At 41.2% G+C, this 22,107-nt stretch overlaps 1 protein-coding gene across 1 annotated transcript in view; it reads left to right on the plus strand.

Annotated features, from left to right (window-relative positions):
• The first annotated feature begins 86 nt into the window (after positions 1-86).
• JAM2 (junctional adhesion molecule 2) overlaps positions 87-22,107 on the plus strand; it is a 57,406-nt gene continuing 35,385 nt past the window's right edge. The window contains exon 1 of the mRNA XM_004675308.2: positions 87-546. Coding sequence (XP_004675365.1) covers positions 480-546 — 67 coding nt within the window. The 5' untranslated portion in view covers positions 87-479. The remainder of the gene's footprint in view (positions 547-22,107) is intronic.

A 22,107-nucleotide genomic window follows, 5' to 3' on the forward strand; every position in this document is an offset into this window, starting at 1 on the left:
GCACCCGTCCCCCCACCCCCACCCTACTCCCTCTCCTCGCCCCGGGGACAGCTGGCAGCCCCGAGTCTGACCAGACACAAAGCCGATCAATCCCGGCGGCAGGGGGAGCGGGGCGCCGGACCAGAACTTCCCTTCCAAGCCCGTCGCATCTTTCTGGCCCTCACTGGGACGCCCCGACACCCCGTCCGGCTCCCACGTCCAGCCCTTCTCCCCCTTTCCTCCTCACCAAAAACCCACAGCCCGATCCCCCAGCCCAGGGCTAGGGCGGACCCGCCCCTCGCGGCCAGCGGACGCGGCGCCCCAGGCAGGGGGAAACTGACACCCAGCAGGGGCCGCCCCGCCCCTCCCGCCCCTCCGCGGCCGGCGCGAATCTCTCCTCCTCTCCGGCCCCACAAGTTCGGGGCCCCGGCCTGGCCTTCTGCGCTCTCGTCGCCGGGACCCTCGGCCTCGGACTAGCTGCCCACTGGCCCCCCGAGAAGATGGCGAGGAGGAGCGGCCACCGCCTGCTGCTGCTGCTGCTGCGCTACCTGGTGGTCGTCCTGGGATGTAAGTTTTTCGGGTGCCTCCACCTTCCCACCCACTCCCGCTGGGACCAGCTCCCCCAAACCTCGCGGAGGGCTGAGTCCCGGTTCTGGGCGGAGGGCAGCGATGGGGCTCTGACTCGGCACCCAGAGAGCCGGGAACCCGGCGTGCAGGCAGGTGCGCGGCCAGGAGATCGAGGTCTTCGGTTTATTGTAAATCGAATCTGATGTTGTCAGTTCGTTCGGGAAAATTAAGGGTACGCCCAGTACTTCCTCCTCTTCGTGCAAAGTTGGGTTAAGTTTGCAAAGACACGGAGACGTGAGCAGAATACAAAACTCACCCACTACTTATAAGATGCTGAGGTCCCAAGATGGCATCGCTCGCGGGGCAGGCGCGGTCACTCTTAAGTGCAGGAGAAGGGGGGGTGGTCCAGTTTGCTTCGCTTCAGAGGGTCCCGATTGTGCCGGCGTGGTGTGGTGCTCTTGGAAGGGGGTTGTGGATGTGGGCAGCGGCAGTTCAAGAATTGCCCGAGCCTGAATTACTTTCTTTCTCTCCACCTGCACAAGTAATCTGCATTCAGTTGGAGAAGTCTCGTCTGGGGACGCTCGCCAAGCTGCTGTGTCCTCAGGGGACCGTCAGCGGGATGATTGTTAGAAAGATGCAGAAGCTGTAGCAGGAGAGACGGTGTCCCTAAGCCAATTTTCCCAGAATGGGTATAAACAGGATTTTCATGGATTCATGAGATTTAAAATCCTGGAAGCGTCTCCTGTTAATTTTGTTTTCTTCGTGTTCACATTTTAGAAAAACGCAGGAAATTCTGATGGGTCTTAAGCAACGAAATCCTCCTGTATTTTCCTTTCGCTTTCCCCTCTTTTTTCGTTTTTCTTTCTTCCTTTTTTTTTTTTTTAACGGGTTACTTTGTGAATCAGATTCTGGTAACACAGTATTTAAACTAATCAGCCGGGTGAGTGCCTAATATCTTAATACAATGACTTTTTCTCAGCTTTCACTGCTGAAGTAATTATTGCTTAGCCCAAGGTGATGTCAGTTTTATCCCTTAGTGGGGGAGAAGGTGCAAGATGTCTCAGGCAAGGGACATGTGCTGACCTATATTATAGAAACCCAGACCAGGAAGACTAGTTCTCACAATAATGCCATTATACAGCTTCAAATCATCAAATTGGTATCCTGTTGAACACAGAGAGATAACTGCACCAATTGTAAAAGCCAACAAAGAAACCGTCTGGAGCACTTGGAACAAACTACTGAGAAAGTTAAGTCTTCTGTTGATAATCCGAAATTTCAAATACAAAAGACTGTGCTTTTGTGTAAAATTGTCACTAATTAAAAACAGAGAAAATGTTCTTACTCCGCTATTTCTATTCAGTGATCAAAATAGAACAATACCCTAAGTTTGAAATTGTGGTCAAGAAACAAATAAAAGTCAAACAAAGGCCTCAGTCAATGGGCATGGTAAATGCAACAATCTAATGTTAGATTCCAGTATAAATCTAACTTTTTGGTTCTTATCACCAGGGCTCCTGTAGGGATTAGTTTGGAAGTGGTGGACCTGTTCCTTATTGTTCCTAATATTCCTAGGTAGAGTGTTGCAAGAATATTTTAAATAAACTTTAAAATTCCAGAACAGGTAGATTTAAAGAAAAATGATAGAGAGTATAGAGTTCTTAGAGACGCCACTTGCCCCTGTTATTAATAGGTTACAGTATATGGTCCAGGTTAGCAAAGTACATTACATTAGTCTCAATTAATGAGCCAATATCGATACAGTCTTATCATCTACTAAAGTATTATCTACTAAAGTATAAAGCCAATACCTACACAGTATTATCATCTATTATATCTTACTTGCATGTACTTTATTCTCACCTAAATCTCCCTTTTGGTGCCAAGATCTGGTTTAATATATTATGTGTGTAATAGTCATGTCTCACTAGCGCTTTGTGGAATGGCCCTCAACTGCTGTTTCTCTGTGCTTCTCTCATGATCAGACTTTCTTGGAGGTTTGGGAGGAAAGCCACAAAGTTAAACTACCACGTTTTGTACATCTTGGCAAGAGTATGCATTATAAACGTTGACTTATTCCTCAGTGCACACTGATGTTGGTTTTCATCACCTAGCTGAGGTTATGTTTTTCCATAAGTTCCACTCCCCCCCTTTCCATTCTCTATTTTTTGAAAGTCACTTTGCGTAGCCCACACTTATCGAGTAAGCCTCCTTGAGGTAGAGTATCTCTATAAATTACTTGGAATTCTTTTGCTTGGAATATGGTTTTCCCTATGTATTAATCTTTTCATGTGTATATTTTTTAGATTTACTTTTATTTATTATGTATACATTTCTGGGGTACAGGCCAGAAATGTAGGGGGTAAGAGGATCCACAAGAGACAGAGTGGGGAGCAGAACAGGTAGATCCACTGGAATCCGCTGCTGAGGGGAGCAGCAGCACAGACAGGAGAGGTCTGCTGCGCCACATGGGTCAGCTACCTTGCCAGGGTTGAACTCCTGCTGCAGTGGCTGGTGATAGCTTGATAGTCCTGAGACATTAACCCCTGTGCCACCAGGAGGTCCCTTTCATTCACTTTTATGTCAGTATGAACTCATGAGTATTACTAATACTTTGGTTATAGTCCAATACTGTCTTATTTATTTAAGCACTCAGATTGTTTCCGTTTTGACCACTGGGTATTCTTTCAGTTGGTTCCTATGCCCCTTGCCATAGCACCATCATTGTGTAGATATGTGTTCTTGTTTTTGTTTGTTTGCTCTTAATGCTTCCTTTCTGCTACTACGGAGCTCTCCAGGCTGATCTCATATATTTCCTGCTCCAGTGCTCGAGTCAGCCACTTTCCAAAGGAGTTCTGGTTCCCTTCTTTGTCGAATGGCATGAAGAGCCAAGTTCTGGGCACTGGGTGCCATGGCTGCTTCCAAATCCAAAAATGTCATATTGAAGGCTTCTGCATCTGCCAGCCACTGTTTACAACTATTCTTGCTTTCAAATTCTCAACAAACCCATCAGACAGAACATACCATCAGCCTACAGATGGTGACCCCACAGCCCTGGGAGCTTAGTTCTCTAAGCTTATGTGTCTTGTCTGGAAAGAGAAGACACTTGGATTTGAAGTCCTGAAAATGTGTTCTTAGAGAGCTGACCTTCTCGCTTTTTATTTCTGTCAGTATTTCATGCTCGTTGCTGTCTTAATGATAAAAAGACAGAAAGACTTGTGGAGTTCTTATGCTCAAATTACATACTCACCCTCTTCCTAGTCATCCCAAATAGAGCAGCTCCACCCTTAACCCAGTCCTATGATACCTGTTCCTTTCTTCCCTTTTATTTTTGCTACATGTCAACATTCTTTCTTTCTTTTCTGATTGCCTAGAGGATTTTCTGTTGTTGCTGTTATCTTAACTGTGATTTCAGTAGACATTAATGTGCATATTTATTTAGTTGAATTATATTTCTCTTCTGCACTAAAATAGAAACTCCATGAGGGAGGGAATTTCATGACATCTGCCCACCATTGTGTGACCAGTGCTGAACAAAGGGGTAATTATATAACTGTGGATTTGTGGAATGGGTAAAAGAAAAGTGTGCATGGAAAAAGTTTCTGCAATATAAATCAAGAACCCTGATTTATTCTAAGTAGATGAGTGGGGCAGATTTCTCTGAAGTAACGTTGAAGCCAATGAGATCAGCACCATGAACGTAAGTGAACTGAGGGCTTTATGCTGCCCTACATGGTCCGAGCCCTGGTGCTCAGATCGGGATTGGAACCCAAGCCAGGCAACTTAGACTGACTCTGTAAATTTCATCAACTGATAAGGATTGTGGGAGAGGAGGGAAGTCCCGATCTGCAGAATCACGAGGCTCTGCCTCTTTGATGGAACTGACCAAGACAGCACTCCAGAGAACCAGTACCAGGAGGATTTTGTTCACTGTAAACATTGCTAAGTACAAAGATTCATAATCAGTTTGCTAAAGAGACCTGGTTCCACACTGGCATAGTCTTAGTTATCTGCTAGTGAATGTAAAGGTTAAGCGTTTTGCTGGCAGAGCCCTTTCAAGACTATGAGAGAAATGCCAGTCAAAAGGAAGAACAAGCACATTAGCATAAAGGGACATCTGCATGACTTCCTATGGATGAAACACTCATTTCCTTCCACACGAGCAGTGAGCAGAGGAGCACACGTTCCCTGGCCTATGTTGCCTGCCTGTGATTTCCATTACACTGGTTTCCTCCTGTGGACCTTTGGGTAGAAATGATGTTTCAGACTGCAGGGGCAAGAGCAGCTTCTACTGTTGCCAGGAGCTATTCCCTGTGGAAAGAGAAGCATCCCGAGCATATTGGTTTCCTATTGCTAAACAAATTACCACTGATTAACTATGTTAAAGTTTTAGAGGTCAGAGGTCTGACACATTTCACTAGGTTAAAATCGAGATGTAGCGAAGGCAGTGCACCTTCTCGAAGTTCTAGGTGAGAATCTGGTCCATGCCTTTTCTAGCTTCTAGAAGCCACTGTTCACGGCCCCCTGACCCAGCTTGTGTCATCGGCAATTCCAGGGTCTCTTCTGCCTTCCTTTTCCTCTTAGGAGGACCCTGATATTACACTTGGTTGGCCTCAGTGATCCAGGATTGTCTGTTCATCTCAAGGTCAGCTGGTTAGTAGCTTAAATTGTATCTACAATGTTAAGTTTTATTTATCATGTAAGGTCACATATTTTGAATTCCTGAGATTAGGATATGGAGTTCTTTGGGATGTTGTTATTCTCCCTCCCATACCAACCAAAAGTAGCATGTGCACAGCAACAGCACAAGAATTGGTCAAGAACATTCTATATCCCGTGACACAGACATTCTTTGACATGATTCACTCCACCTGTTCAAACAGGACTTGGGGCAAATCATCTTACCAGGTACGCTTCCTGTTATGGAGGCTGTCTCGGGAGGAGGCCATGCAGATGGAGGGAACAGCGTGTATGGAGGTCCTTGGGCAAGAACAAACAGGGAGAGGGTGAGGGGATGAGAGAAGTTCCTTATGTCCAGCAGGAGAGGGCAAAGGACAGCTGCCAAGTAGTGCTGGCCTTGTGGGATGTATTTCAGATCTTGAATTTATCCTCAAGGCAAGGAGAAAGCTTTTAAACAGAAAATATTAGTCAGATTTGCCTTACAAGGAGAACACAGTGACCATTAATGGAGTGTGGAGAATGGACAGAGTAGGGTGGGAAATCAAAGGGAGAAACCAGTATTTGGAGTGAGCCAGGTAACTCATAGCTATTTCTTTTATGTAGTTTACTGAAATATCATATAACTAAACACACATATACACACAGTTGCTTTTTTTTTTTTTAAGATTTATTTATTTATGCACACAAGAGCTGGGGTCAGGCCAGAGGTGCGGGGGCTGAGAGGATTCACCTAAGACAGAGTGGGGAGCAGAACAGGCAGATGGACTGAAACACACTGCTGAGAGGAGCAGCAGGGAGACAGGAGACCATGTGGGTCAGCATCCTGTCTGTGATCACACTAGTGCTGCAATGGCTGCCGATAGTGCTACAATTTAATCCCTTGCGCCATACACAGTTGTTTTCTACTTGAAGTGTGATTGGGCTTAATAAGGGAGTTGAGAAAAACTGCTGTTTGGTTTTTAAGGAATTTTTTATGATGCTACTGCAAGTATTTCTGCCTTTCTTTTCAACTCCCTGTAGACAAACCTGCAAAGATAGCTCTGCTGTTACTCCTCCTTCAGTATCTGAATCTTTTGCTAGCCGAGTTTGTCTTCCTTCAGTGTCAGATGTTGGCAGCTCTAGGAGGTGGCTTGGTTTGAGTTGTCAGAAGAGCAACCTCTGTAACCTCACCCACCACCAAAGTGCCCACTTCGGTGCCCTCTGATATTTCTTTAAAGATGAAAATAAGATGGGCCCTCCCTGGTGGCGCAGCGGGTTAAAGCACAGCACTGAGAATCTAAAGCCACTGCAGCATGAGTTCGATTCTCGCCTGCCCCGGAGGTGACCACATGGCCTCTCCTGACCCGCCCGCTGCTCCCCTCAGCAGTGTACTTTGTCAGTTGGCCTGTTGTGCTCCCCACTCTGTCTCTGGTGAAGCCTCTCGCCACCCCTGCACCTCTGGCCTGTACCCCAGTTCTATATGCATAAATAAATAAATCTTAAAAAAAAAAAAGATGAAAATAAGAATTTATTCAGCTTGCAGTTTTGTACTTTCCAACAAATCAAATTATATCAACACAGAGTACTCCAGGTCTTTTTTTGCAGACACTTACCTTTACAAGTAACGAAGCCACAACCCAAAGCAATTGTCTCACAGACAGAACTCACGGTACCATCTTGCAGAGACCTTTAAAACCTTTATGCCAAAATGCAGTGGGGGCTGCCTTTTAGTTTACACCCCAAAAGCAGTTACACTAAATGATTTGACAACAGAGGGAGACACCCTATTCTAAAAAGAGAAAAGTTTCAACCCAGACCCAATAAAAACATCCAGAGGTGAGGAACTTAAGGGTCAAAGCTGAAGGGGAGAGAGACACCAGCAATGAACTACAATTTACAGACAAGTGCAAACTGATGCTATTTTTAAAGGTGACCAAAGCAGTAATGACCACAAATAAAAGGAACATGTTGAACCACTGGAAAAGTGCTAAATTTGAAAAGGGAGAACTAGGCTCATGTTTTCTTTTTTAAAAAAATACTCTAAAGGCACTTTGAAGTAGGAGTGAATTCTCGTCAGAAGTAAATGGATACTCCAGCATATATTTGTCCAATACTCTAAACGTGCAGTCAGGTTGTCATTAAAACAAGGATAAAAATTGTCTGTAAGGGCCCTCCCTGGTGGCGCAGCGGGTTAAAGCACAGCACTGAGAATCTAAAACCACTTGCACATGAGTTCGATTCCCGCCTGCCCCGGAGGTGACCACATGGCGTGGCAGACCTCTCCTGACCCGCCCGCTGCTCCCCTCAGCAGTGCACTTCGTCGATCTGCCTGTTCTGTTCCCCACTCTGTCTCTGGTGAAGCCTCTCGCCGCCCCTCAGCCTCCGGCCTGTACCCCAGTTCTGTATGTACAAATAAATAAATCTTTAAAAAAAAAATTGTCTGTAGGGCCCTCCCTGGTGACGTAGCGGGTTAAAGCACAACACTAAGAAGCTAAAGTCGCTTTAGCATGAGTTCGATCCCCGGCCCGGAGGTGACCCATATGGCACAGCAGACCTCTGATGTCTCGCCTGCTGCTCCCCTCAGCAGTGTACTTTGTCAGTTGGCCTGTTCTGCTCCCCACTCTGTCTCTGGTGAATCCTCTCACTGCCCCTGTACCTCCGGCCTGTACCCCAGTTCTGTATGCATAAATAAATACATCTTTTTAAAAAAAATTGTATACAAACTGATTGGAGCCACCGATCATTGTAATTTGGCCCCAGTGTGTTTGAGGGGCAAAACAAGTCAGGTTCTGCACTGTGTGCGTGTTGGGTGGGAGAGAGGGGGTACCCTACCCATTTTACTGAATATGCTGTTTCTCCCTCCTGGTCATTGACTCCCGTTTTTGTCTTTGTTGAAATGTGCCCCATTGGCCAAATGCAATTCCTCCCCGAAGGTGGAACAACACAATCCCTTCCCTCTTCTCTTAGACCTTTCCAGCTCACCTGCTTTTCAAAGGGGACATATACTGCATCATATGACCTTGGTGCTCTTGTGTGTTCTTGGTTCTCTTTTGGCACTTACTGGACAGTTGTCATTTTCACACATTCACCTCTCTGTTGAGGACACAGATAACACATCGTTCTGTCCCTAACACCTAACATAGTGCCTGGCACATGGTGTTTCTTTAATAATTAGTTAAGTAGAAGTGAGTAAATAGGAGCTTAATGTTTATTTGCTTCTGAACTTTGTAACATATAACTTTAATAATAAAAATCCCAAATATGTGTAAAATTAATAGTGCCTAATAAGCACATAATTTTACAATTGCTAAGATTCCTCTTTCTTCCTTTTTTTAGTGATAATCACCCTAAAATTACAGGGAAATACAGACATCAGAGCCAAATACATGTAAAATTAGTAGTGCTTAATAAACACATAATTTTACAACTCCTAAGACTCCCCCTTCCTCCTTTTTTTTTTTTTTTAATGATAATCACCCTAAGATTACAAAAGATACAGACACAGGTCTATCTTTCTGAATTTTAGGTACTTTGGCTGACTGCCTGAATAGTGCTAAATTGAACTAGTAAACACTGATGAAAGCGCAGGTGACTCAAACTATACCTCTGGACAAGTTACGTGACATAAAATATGAGATAGGATGTGAGAGTTGTAAATATGATCTTTGGACCAGAGGATTCCAAACTTTTCCATCAAGTCCCACTCTTTTTACCTCTCAGCTGATATCATAGCAATGTCCACATCTCATAATAGTGTAAAGGTAAATTAGGCAAATGAAAGGGCGGAGCCTGATAAAGACACCTGTATTTCCAAACCAATGATGATTTCCCTAGACATTCTTGTCCAGTCATCACAACTTAATCTTCTCATGGGGTCTTGGCTGTTGTTCATTAGCACTGAGAATACTTCCCCCTGGATCCAGTGATTCATCATTTTGGTCCAAGGGGATCATTTCATAGTTCACTGGTAGGTCAATGCCAAAGTTAGATCCATCCTAAGAAGAACTGTCTGAGGATACTGGAATATTGAAACATCACTGTCTGGAGCACTGGTCTTCACTGTCTGGAGCACTGGTCTTCAAAGTTTCTCTAGCCTATTTTAAAAACAACATATCCCCCCACATAAGTTTTTGGTTTTAAATTGCACACATATATTTGTGCATCAGTATATTCTGTTAACTATAAAAAAGGCCCGGTGCAGCGGATTAAAGCACAGCACTAAGAAGCTAAAGAGATAATGGACAAATTAGTAATAATAACCTTAGACAGAAATAAGTGGGTTGTAGTAGTTAAACCTCTATAGTTAAAACACTGTGGGATCAAGACATGAATAGATCCACGGACAAAATACAGACAATCCCGACTTAGAATGGTTACATTCAGGATTTTTTGACTTGATGGTGTGAAGGAATTATGCATTCAGTAAGAATCACATTTCAGATGTTGAATTTTGCTATTTTCCAGGTTGGCTTTATGCTTCAGGATATTCTGAGATGCTGGGGGGTGTCTGGGAGACCTGTTCCCACTTGGCCACATGGTTATGGCAGTGAGCAGTCCTTACTCTACAGCCTGTTTTCTTCTTGCAGTACAGTTGCAATAGGTTATGTGAGAGATTCACCATTTTGTTCCAGGCTTTGTGTTAACTGATCTTGCCCAACTGTAGTGTTCAATGTAGCTGACACTAAGCTGTGATGTTCTAAGTAGGCTGGGTATACTGAATGCAGTTTTTGATATAAAACAAAAATTTTCAAGTTCTGGTGAGTTTATCAGTATGAAACCGTATCAAGGTAAGAGAAAACCTGTATGAATTCCAGAACTTGGCCCAGATTAATTTGGAAATTCTCTCTCTCTCTCTCTCTCTTTCTCTCTCTCTCAGTCTCTCAAACTGTAGAGAAAGCTTTACTAGGTATCAGTTTTAACGTTTGGTAGTCATTTAAGGGACACTAGATCTTAACCTGGTAGTGTCCATGAGGATAAATACTAAATGGATGGGAGATCTACATGTCAGTAAACACAAAAATGACCATACACCACCAACCTGCCCCCCTCCAAAAAAATCATGTCTATTGGCTAGACCATATAACAAAAGAGCTTCCGCTTGGAAAAAAATAAATCACCATAAACAAATCAGAAGATAAATAATTAATTGGGAAAAGATATTTGCAATTTAAGTCGCAGTCAGAAGATTTTCACCAATATACAAAGAGCTCATAAAAATGGAAAGAAATTAAAAGTATAAAGAACAAACTAGGAATGCATACAAAATGACCCAGAGAGGAAAATTTGAAATGGTTCCTCAAATATGAAGCTCAGCACAACAAACTTGATATGCAAATTAATGTATCACATAGACAGCATCTCTTCCTCCCAGATTGTTGAAAATGCATCATTCATCTGACTGCCCTGTTAATGAAGCTGTTTGGAAATGGGAGCCTCTCACACCTGCTGATGGACTGTGTAATGATATAACTGCTATCAAGGGGACTGAGCCATGTCGAAACGTTTTGAGTCTCCCCTTTGAGCCATGACTCCATTGCTAGAAGCCTGCTACAATGCTATATTTGCAAAACAGGATATGATTATTTATAACACTACTTATTTTAAATTTTTTAATGATAAATAATCAAAAATCCATCAGTGGAGAATTGGCTGACCACACAGAATGGTATGCACTGTAGCCATAAAAAGGAAGGAAGACGATCTCTGTGTATAGGTAGCTGCAGTGTGTTGCAGTGAAAAAAGAGCAAGAGACAGAACAGTATGAGGTAGTTTGCTACATTTTTATAAGAAGACAGTACTGGGAGGTTGAATGAGAACTGTTAAAAGTGACCGGGGCAGAAATGGAACAGACTTTATCACTCCTATTTGATTTTTGAAACTTAAATGGCTTATTTCAAAAGACAAAATTCTCTAAAACAGCCATCTCTAAAATTTTCAATAAAAAAATGAACCTAGGAGGGAAAATAATAACAATAAAAAAACCCCACAAAACCAAACACCAATAAAAACACAACTACAAATCACAGACATTCTGCAGGGAAAGAAACCAGGGTGAGGGGTGGGAGAACACAGGGGACGATGGGGATAGGGCACAGGTGAATTGTGGGAATTCTATGGGGACTACACCTGAGAAAGGAAAGAAAACATTGTAAATTAATTAATTACTTAGTTAATTAACAAAATGAACCTACTACATATCAAATTAATGACATAACCACATGGAGGAAAGAATTACTCCAATCTGAGTTTGGAACATAATGTTTTACTGAATAGTAGAATATATTTTGAAGATAAGTAGAGCTGCAAATACATTTTAAGCTAACGTAGTTTAAAATAATGGTTTTGCCCAGAGACATGCTACAGGAATGGAGAGGGGAACAGGATCAAAAATGGGGTGGGAAGAACACACTGGACTGTGGTGATGGCGCCTGAGTGAAGTGGTGGTGGGAAGTCCATGGGGATTACAACTGAGATGAAAAAATACACAAAATGAAGAATGATGTAAGAAAAAAAAGAAAAAGAAAAGAAAGGAAAAAAAGGTTTTGCCTTGTAATCATACAATGCAATGGTCATTATCTTGCACATGTAATTGTTCAGGATGTGAGTATTATCAGGTATAAACATTAAATATTGGCAGCAATCTGCACCCTGGAAAAAATCTGTTATCACCTGCAACCCCTGATTAATCTTGGCATCATTCAAAGTAGAACAGCCAACGCCATGTGATACAGCAGAAGCATATAACATCCTCTGTGTCCTGTTCTTGCCCATGTCTAAAAAACGACAACAAATCTGACCTTCACATGATCCCAGCCTTTGGCTAGCTAACCTCTTTTCATAGGAGGGTGGATGGATGCACAGCTTAGACGACACCACCAGGGCCCTTCCTGGCGCAGCAGGTTAAAGCACCGCATTAATGATCTTCAGCCACTGCAGCACGAGTCACTGCAGCACGAGTTCAATCCCCGGCCAGGGAGTGGCCCATATGGTGTGGCAGACCTTTCCTCACCTGCCCGCTGCTCCTCTCAGCAGTGTATTTCAGTCGAACTGTCTGTTCTGCTACTCACTCTGTCTCTGGTGAATCCTCTCAGCCCCTGCACCTCTGACTTGTATCCCGTTCTTGCATGCATAAATAAAGAAATCTTTAAAAATAAATACATGACACCACCAGGCTGCATGTGGACAAAATAAGAACTGACCAAGTATTCACAATCAATGACATGAAAACAAAAAAGAAAGGTAGTTAGCTCTGTGTCAACAACAGAGTAAGAGAAAAATCCTATGAAACAAATGAAATGCTGAGACATGGTTTGGATTCTGATTCAAATAAGGCATAAGGAAAATTTTATTATGGCTGGATGTTAGATTATACTAAGGAATTATTTCTAATTCATCTGATTGTCCTAACAGTTTTGTAGGTATAGGTCTTTAATTTATATTGATACCTACTAAAGTAATAAAACGTGCTTGATGCCTATGATTTATATTAACCCTATAGTTGAATTTGTATTTTGAGTCCTACTTATTTGAACAAACATCTCCTCTCTCTTACTTTTGCCATTTTATACAATCAGCTATTTTCCCATGAGATACCAAAGTGTGCTGATGGATCACGAGACCAGTCAAGACCAGACTTTTTATTATGTGGGGTAGAATATCTGAGAAACTTTAGTTCTGATTATTAAAAGATAAAAAATACTTCTGGAGGTGGGACACAGAAATACTTCCTTTATGCAGCAACGTTATCTCTCCAGTGATTGTGTGGAACAGGAAGGCTTCTTTTCAGAGGACAATGCCTTCCACTTTTACCTGAACGAATATCAGATTTATGTCTTCCCTGGCAGAATAACTCAGGTTCATAATAATACTGACCGGGTGATGGACAGCATGGCCTTCACTTTTTAAATTGAATAATTCTATAAATTATATTTTAAGGTGTATTTGATAAATTGAATTCCAGGTGAAATGTCATCACTCAAGGTTCAGACAAATTCTTTTTACTTTAAACCACAAGTGTCAAGTTTATTCACAAAGAAACAAAAAAGAGCTGTAAATTAGAGCTTGAGATCCAAAGAATGAAGCTTGTGTCAGTGCTGTTGCTAGTAATGATTTTATTTTAGAAACCTGTTTTATTTTGGTCTTAATTGTGTAAAGTTGAAGGGGTCAAATTTAATGATGATTAGTATTTTTTTTAAAAATCAAAAACCTAAAAGTTTGAAGGGAAGTAAATGTACTGTAGGTGTGTTAGGGTTAGTTCCCCTGCTCCTCCAGGTTCTTCTGGGATGCTTGAACAAAGACAGTGATATCAGACTAGTAGGAGTAAAAGACCTCCTTTGATTACCTGGGGACAGGTAATTTACATAGCTGTGCATACTAGACCACAGGCGACAAACTGAAGTCTGTACCCTGAGTCACGGAATGGCCTGCAGCCACAAGGACAGAAAAGGGGGGACTCACATGGTGAAGAAGGGGTGACTTCGCAGGACCGAACCTAACTCTAGATGGTTGCCCTGCCTTCGGACAGGCTCTCTGATAAAAAAGTATTTCTGGAGCTCACCTGTAATCTGTGTAACGTACATCCTGTAAAATAGTAAGTTTCCCTCCCTACCCACAGACCTCCTCTGCTATTTGCTCTGTGTCCTGGGGTGACACATGTTGGGGGAAGGGCTGCTCTGGACACCTTGGGAGAGATGTGAACACTTGGGGGAGGACCAGGTCTACAGTGCTACCTTAGCCTGTAATGGTCAAATTACTGTATATGAAGTCGAGGACATGTTTTCTTTCTAAACTGCCTCTTTCAGTGTTCTTTTTGATTAGAACTCAGTTTATTTTGCAAAGGAGCAAGATGACCTCTGAAGTATGTGATACTTATTTTTAAAGATTTATTTTTATTTATTTATGCATACTAAAACTGGGGTGTAGGCCAGAGGTGCAGGGTGTGAGAGGATTCAGAGTGGGGAGACAGAGTGGGGAACAGAACAGACAGATGGACTTCATGAGATCCACTGCTGAGGGGAGCAGTGGGAGAGACAGGAGAGGTCTGCTGTGCCATGTGGTTCCTCTCCCTGGCTGGGGATGGAACTTGTGCTGCTGTGGCTGGTGATAGCTTCATAGTGCTGAGACTTAACTCCTGAACGACCAGGGAGGCCCAGTGTACTAATATTTATGTGGTTTACTATATATTATATACAAAGATTCCACAGGCTGCAATAGACAGCAGGAAGTAGCTGGAATTTTTTTTTTTTAGAGTAGATAATAATTTTGACAGTTCATATTGGATACATAGAGGGAAGAAAAGAAGTAAATATATTCTAGGTATGAGGGCCCAGGATTAATGTGACAACAGGCAAAATGGTTTTGGAATCATTAAATTCATAAAACAGCGAAAGAAGAAGTTGATAGGATTTTGTGGTTGATTAAATACAAAGGGTGTCAAAAAAAATCAAGACAGTAATTTCAAGGTTGTAAATGTGAAGAACCAGAGAAGTCATAGTATTTAGGTTGAGAAGGACTGCATTTTTTTCATCTATTTCAAGAAGCACCAAAATATATCCAAAAGAAAAATATCCAAAGAAAAATGGTACCATCAGAAGGAAGATGAGAAGGGACGTCTGTAGATGTCCCATATTTAAGTAGGAAAAAAGAACAGTAAGGTAGGTTCACTCTGGAGGACAATGAGGAGGTAGATTAATTGTGGCCAAAGGATTCAATCCTAACCCTGTGCTCAGTTCAGGAATGTGAAAGAGCAGAGACAATGGAGAAAAGTACCCGAGGACAAAAGGCTACTGAGCAGAACCAGTGCCAGGGAAACAGAGAGGAATTTCGATGAGTTGTTATCGGGAATCCAGGAAGAATGGACAGAGAAGATCAAAGTGAAGTAATGAGCAATCTGATGGGTTAAAAAAAATAAAGGAAAAATTAGCATTTGAATGGAACTTTGCTATCTACAAAATACTTTCCCAGGAATTCTTTTACTTCTTTCTCAGGCTAGGATCCTGTGAGGTACCTTGGACTATTTTTGCTACAGTTTCATAAATAAGAAACAGGCTTAGGATATTTTTAGGAGACAGAGAGACAGGTCCTGGAGAAGTTAGAAATGCTGACTTCAAATCCTGTTCTTTTCCATCTGGGAAGCAAGAACACTGGAAAGTAAGGAAAAGCAGAAGTTGAAGAGATGTTAGGAGACTTGAAGGAAGGTGACCTTTTCTGGTGTTCTTCCAGAAACAGCAAGGCATGAGGGGAGGAGAGAGAGCCTCAGTCTTGCTAGGTATAGATTTAGAATCAGCATCTGGAAACCTCTAGGGCTCTAGGAGGATGACTAATTTTTTTATGACATAATACGAAGATAATTAGAATGTTCTGTTTAGAATGTGGCTTCTATAAATATCTTCATGTGTTATGAAAGTCGTTTTTGACATTTGGTATATCTGTAATGTGGTTGTCTCAAAATATAAATATGTTTTCACATTCACAGTTCAAATTGAATTCAAAGCAATATTAATGAACCCGAAGGTAAGCCATAGCCTGGAATAAATATTTCATTAACTTAAAAAATATTATTTCAATGGGAAAAAATACCCAAACATGAATACATTCAAAATTCTGGGGGCTTGATTATGGAATTTAGTCACCCTGAGAAACATCACAGACCCTTTCAATGGGAATTAGAGTTTCCCTAATTTTCTGAAATTTTATCCTTAAAACTTAATCAGTGTGTGTTCAAAAAAGAGTTCTACCTTATGAATGCCCTAACTTTTGTGTATTTATTTTTAAACTGTGATGTGCTGATAGTGGTACACCGATTTTTTTTTCAAAACCCCTTTATTTTGATTTAAGAAAAACTCAGCTTATTCCTTTAATATCCTTTTGTAAGTTCTTTTGTCTTTTACTACTTCCCACTTTAGTTTCCATGGAAACAGCCTCAGTCAGAAAGTATTTGGGACTTTTGCAAAATGTTGAATGAAGCAGGATTCCTAGTTAGATTTCAGGGACTTAGTTTAATTTACCTAAGTCTCTGTGTTGTATCTTTGAAAGTAGAGCAAACGGTGTTATGTTTCCATATTATGCTATACTTTTAAAAGATTTAAAGATTTTTAAAGATCTGGATCACAGACCTTTGAGATCCTTTAAAAGTGTGGTAGTATATGCCTGAAAAAAAGAAAGGCAATATCTGCAGGCCTTTTATTTTCAACACATAGGGAGACACCCATGATCCCAATTAAATACATTAGAAGTAGTTACATTTTCCTTCACTAAAGTGTTTTTAAATACAGCATCTGTTGAGTAGGAAGAATTATACTGAATTTAGACTTGGAGCAGTAATTGATTAAAGGTCAAAGAGGTAAGATGGAAAATAAAGATGACACACCTCCAGACTGTACAGAAAGCTCCTGAGTAACCCCTGTCATTTCTGCAGGGCCTGTTATCATTTTGCTCTGATAAGTGCCGCTAGTGGAACATCATATAGATCAAGTTTTACAATGAAAACACTCATTTATGGTCATGTTGTATCGACTACAGTATAGCAAAACTTTCAACATACTTTTAAATGAGGGTTTGGTCAAGGAATTGAATTGGGAATAACCACCTGGAGGAGCATCCAGGCCTGGGGGTGGAGAGATGAGTGCTGTAGTTGTAGAATCTCTAGGACTTTTGTTTGTTTGTTTGTTCGGATTTACTTGTGCATACAGAACTGGGGTACAGGCCAGAGGTGAAGGGACTGTGAAAGGATTCACAAGAGACAGAGTGGGGAGCAGCACAGGCTGACTAATGAAGTACATTGCTGAGGGGAGCAGCAGACGAGACACGAGAGGTCTGCGGTGCCATATGGGTCACCTCCCGGTTTGAACTCATGCTGAAGTGGCTTTAGCTTCTTCTTAGTGCTGTGCTTTAACCCGCTGCGCCACCAGGGAGGGCCCCTCTCCCGGGCCTTTTAATCACTACAATGATGGGCGGGCCCTGTCCATTTGTTGGGCAGCAACCAAGGCTGATAAATATCTGTGTGTCAGTCAGTGTTGCAAAATAATTTCCCCACGTCCCTCACCTTTCATTGTTCAGGATTGTGCCAAGTCACACTGCACGCTGATAAAGTGAAAACTCTACTGAGCACCTAAATTGTATTACTTTACCTATAAACACAATAAAAAAAAATCTTAGTATTAAAATATGCAAATTTTATTCTAATAGCCTCAGTAACTTGGTTCTTTATTTCTCACACCATTTGGAATCTTTCTGGTCTTTTTACTTCTCTTAAACCCAATTTAACATTCTAACTAGTATCTGACTTCTTCAGTGTCTTCTAGTGTATACACATGTAAAAGCACTTACTTTGACTTTCTTTTTTTACTTAATATTAAAGGAACATTGTTTTTAGTTTTCCAAGTTTTTTTTTTTATATCTGTACACATGTATCTACAAGTATATAAACATATAAAATGTTATATTATCTAAAAATTATTTCAAGATAGTAAAGGGGACCAAAAATTTCTGATAAAGGTTTCTGATAGTTCTTAAAACCAGCTAATTAAAATAAATAAATGCAAATGACATACATTTCATTACTGCACTAAATTCTTCAGTTTGTAGCAGCTGAGGATGGGAAATTTATTATATATTCTATTTTAGGGAGCCAGATTTTCCTTTCCTAATTTTTTTTCAAGCCTAGTAAGAGAAAAAATTAAAAGGGAGAAAATGTCAAAAGTAATGACTTTATAGAATGTACTAAAGATAACTGTGGGCCCTCCCTGGTGGTGCAAGGGGTTAAGTCTCTCAGCACAGCCACTGCAGCATGAGTTGGATCCCCCACCAGGGACCTGACCCACGTGGCGCAACAGAACTCTTTTGTCATCATTTTGTGCAAAAGGCTTTACTATCAGAGAAATGTCAAACTATAGCTCAAATTTAATGCTTTATTTTTCACCACTACCACTTGCAGATCTGGTATGCCAGCTATTATGCTAGATTAAAAAATAGTCTATACTATATTTAAAATAGATATATACAATTTGCACTATATATAAAGTACAACAAAAATTTATACAACTGATTGAACACAAAATATGTTCATTATGTTTACAAAAAACATTTAATAATCTTCCATTGTGTGTTAAGCATTATTAGGTATAAAGAGATGTCAAACAGTTCCTATGACCTTGTATCTAACACTAGCAAATGGAAGGAACAGACATGTAAAGACTGTAAGAATATTAAAAGAGGCTTTTTAAAAAGGCAGTATTGGGGCTCCTTCGTGTCCTAGGGGTTAAGTCTCAGACCAGTAGCAGCGAGCATCTCTATGGCCTGACCTCTATCCCTGACCATAGAGCTGAACTTTCCTGCTGCTCCCCTCAGCAGTAAATTTCAGTAAATATGCCTGTTCTGCTCCCCACTCTGCCTCTAGACCTCTGGCCTACACCCAAGTTCTTATATGCACAAATAAACAAATCTTTAAAAATAAATAAATCAACTTTTGACATTTCTCCAAAGAGGAAATGCAGATGGCCAAGAAGCATATGAAAAAATGTTCAACATAACTTGTAATAAGGGAGATGCAAATTAAAACCACAGTGAGATACCACCTCACCCCAGTGAGAATGGCACATCTTCAAACAACTAGCAACAACAAATGTTGGCGAGGATGTGGAGAAAAAGGAACTCTCCTGCACTGCTGGTGGGAATGCAAACTAGTACAACCACTATGGAAAACTGTTTGGAGGTTTCTCAAACTGCTAAAAATGGAGTTTCAATATGACCCAGCAATCCCACTCCTAGGTATCTACCCAAAAGACACAAAAACACTGATTCAGAAAGACACCTGCACCCCCATGTTTATTGCTGCTTTATTTACAGTTGGAAAGACATGGAATCAACTCAAATGCCCAAAAGCAGTTGACTGGATTAAAAAGATGTGGTAGTAAATAAATAAAAAGTAGTAACAGACAAGTTTGTAGATATATAACAGATGTGTGGGTTGGCAGAGGAGAGGGGTGGGTGTGAGAGAAGTGTATAAAGGGATCAGCACAAAGTGTGATACAGTCTTACTGTTTCAGCTTGCATTTTCCTAATGAGAATGATACTGGACATCTTTGTATGTGGTTATTAGACATTTCTTTACATCTGTTTAGAAGTTTAGCATATTTATAATGGATTCTCTTATTGTTTTAAAAAATCTTGTTGTATTCTGACTGTATGTACGTTATCATATATAAATGTTTTCTTTGAGATCGTGAAAAATATTAATAAATCCACTTTTTAAAAAAGGCAGTACTGACAGGGAAGCATTTACATGTTGATTCCTGTTGATGTGAGGGATCGTGGACCTGGGTCATGGAGAGAACCGAGTCATAGCGGCTTGAGTAAGGGCCTGAGCGCTGGGCTTCGGTGTCAGCCTTTGTTTTCCCAGGGTCTTTATTCCCATCTTCTCAGCATCAGACAACACAGAAAGCTTTCTAAACATGACATAAATCTAACATTTCACCACAGACCTTATTTTGATCTTTTGCTAATCATCTGTGAAAACTATGTGGCATTACTTCCAGCAGGCAGTGCTCATGATTAAGATGTTATACACTATCAAATTAAGGCGTACATTATAGAAAGAAGGATCAAAATTGTACGTTGTCAGTTTTTTCGAGGAACATTAACCACACTAGGAAGGACATTTCATGTGTCCAGATGATGGATCCAGGGAGAACCAAGAGTTTGCTCAAGGTTCATTTGGGAGGTTTGGCCGATGGGCACGTAACCTCAAGGCCTGTGTTGGGATCCTGTTTGCGCCAGTGTGCTTAGCGCTCTGGTCATCATGACCACAGCAGATTCCACAGGTGCACCTGGCTGGAACTCTGTTGTTTCTCCACAGATTCCTAGTGATGCACACCTAGACTTTATATAATACAATGTCACTGAACCTAAGGGTTTGTGTGTGTGTGTGTGTGTTAAATGGTAGATTAAATTAATGCATAATAATAATAAATATAAAATATCTTTTAAGATTTATTTTTATTTACTTATGCATGCAAGAACTGGGGTCTAGGCCAGAGGTGGGGGTGGGTGGAGGGGAACGGATTCACCAGAGAGACAGTGGGGAGCAGAACAGGTGGATGTGCTGAAATACACTGCTGAAGGGAGCAGTGGGCAGGACAGGAGAGGTCTTCTGTGCCTTGTGGGTCAGCTCCTTGCCTGGAGATCAAACTCAGGCCATGGTGGCTGGTGGTCATGCTAAGATTTAACCCCTGTGCCACCAGGGAGGCCCAAATATGAAATAGTTTTTAAAGATGCAATAATGTTGAGAAACAATGACTATGGTAGGGCGGAACGACAGTTGACTGGAGCAATGCATCATGCACGAGTTCACCTTTTGTCAGGGAAGTGTAGGAAATGGGTTCCAGGCAGAGGTTCTGGGGCATGGAAAGGTCTAGAGTGCAGAGAGTCCACTTGAGTGGGGTTTGAACATAGAGTTCGTCTGGTTTGTGACCCCACTGAGGGAATGCGAAGAGCCAGTCAATGGAAAGGATTTGGATTTCATCCTCCAGGCAAGGGAAACCTCTGAAGAAAGTTAAGTATGGTCACATTTTAAAGACTAACTCACTTAGAAGTGAAGTAGATGAATTGCAAACTTGCCCACATCTCTAACTGCCTTTAGTTTTTCCCCTGAAAAGCTGAAGTAGAGGAAGATGAGTCTTTCCTATCAAAAATCAGTTCCCTCTCAACGGGGAGGGGGGGGGAGGGAACTGCACGGGATTATGGTGATGGCACACGGGTGACTTGGTGATGGGAAACCCGTGGAGATTACAATTGAGATGGAAAAAATAATGTACAAAATGATGTAAAAATAAACTGTTGTAAAAAAAAATCAGTTCCCTCTATTCTCTGCTGCTCTTCTCATCATGGTGGGTCTTTTTCTTCAGTAGTTATTCCTCTTATAGATCTTCAACTTATCTCCTTATTAGCTCTCTTATCACAGGCTATTAAGATATTAAAGGCTCTCCAGTTTTGACTGGGGAAGACCCCCCACCACAATTCTATAATCAAGCGTCTTGAATCAGTGCTCTGTATTTAAGTCCTTTTCTTTTTTAAATAGCCCACAGCAAACTGCCCTTCCCAATACCAATGAAATTGTTGTATCACTCATAATTAGCTAGTCCTAAATCAACAACCTAATTTCAGAGAAAACGTTAATGTATCTGAAGCATCAAATATCATTGATGCTTCCTTCATGAAAATCTGCCCATCCTAGAGTTCTACAACATTATTCTGGCCAAGTCTTTCTAATTGTTGATAACTTTTTCTCAGTCTTCTACATTATGTTTTTTTGGTTTTTTGTTTTTTGCTTTTTTTTTTTTTGTGCTACCCCAGTGCTCCATACTTTCAGTTATATTCTGCTCTTGGAAAGTCACAATGCACACTAGCATGTGAAAGGCTCCAAAGAGTTATAGAGAATTTTCTTTAACTTAATGTTTCTTAAGCCTTTCTGACCATGAACTCTCCTTCTATAAAATGCTAAAAGCCAAAGGCCAATCTGACAGTGAGGGCACTGGAAAGAAACATTAGAGAAGAAAACCACGAGAGAATGGTACCATCGAAGGCATCAGATGTGAGAGTCATAAAAATGCTACTTAATTGGCTCAAAGTGGATTGGCAAGAGAAGTCCCGTGGGTGGTCGAGATGTTATTTAGAAATTTCACAGAATTATCTAGAGGTGTTGAGATGTGAGAGGGGCTTTGAAGGTTGGAGAGAAGACAGAGTTCACCCCATACCTGCCCACACCTCCCCTCCACGTGTACACTAAGTGTAAAAGGATAAAGAAGACTAAATAAACATGTCCTTTGTACTTGAGGATATAGACATGATGCTGCAAAGGGTATTTATTTGAGGGTGTTTGTTTAAAGAGGGTATTTGTTTAAAGGA

This window comes from Condylura cristata, unplaced genomic scaffold, assembly GCF_000260355.1.
Source record: "Condylura cristata isolate star-nosed mole 26May11 unplaced genomic scaffold, ConCri1.0 scaffold00003, whole genome shotgun sequence".
NCBI classification, from domain to species: Eukaryota; Metazoa; Chordata; class Mammalia; order Eulipotyphla; family Talpidae; genus Condylura; species Condylura cristata.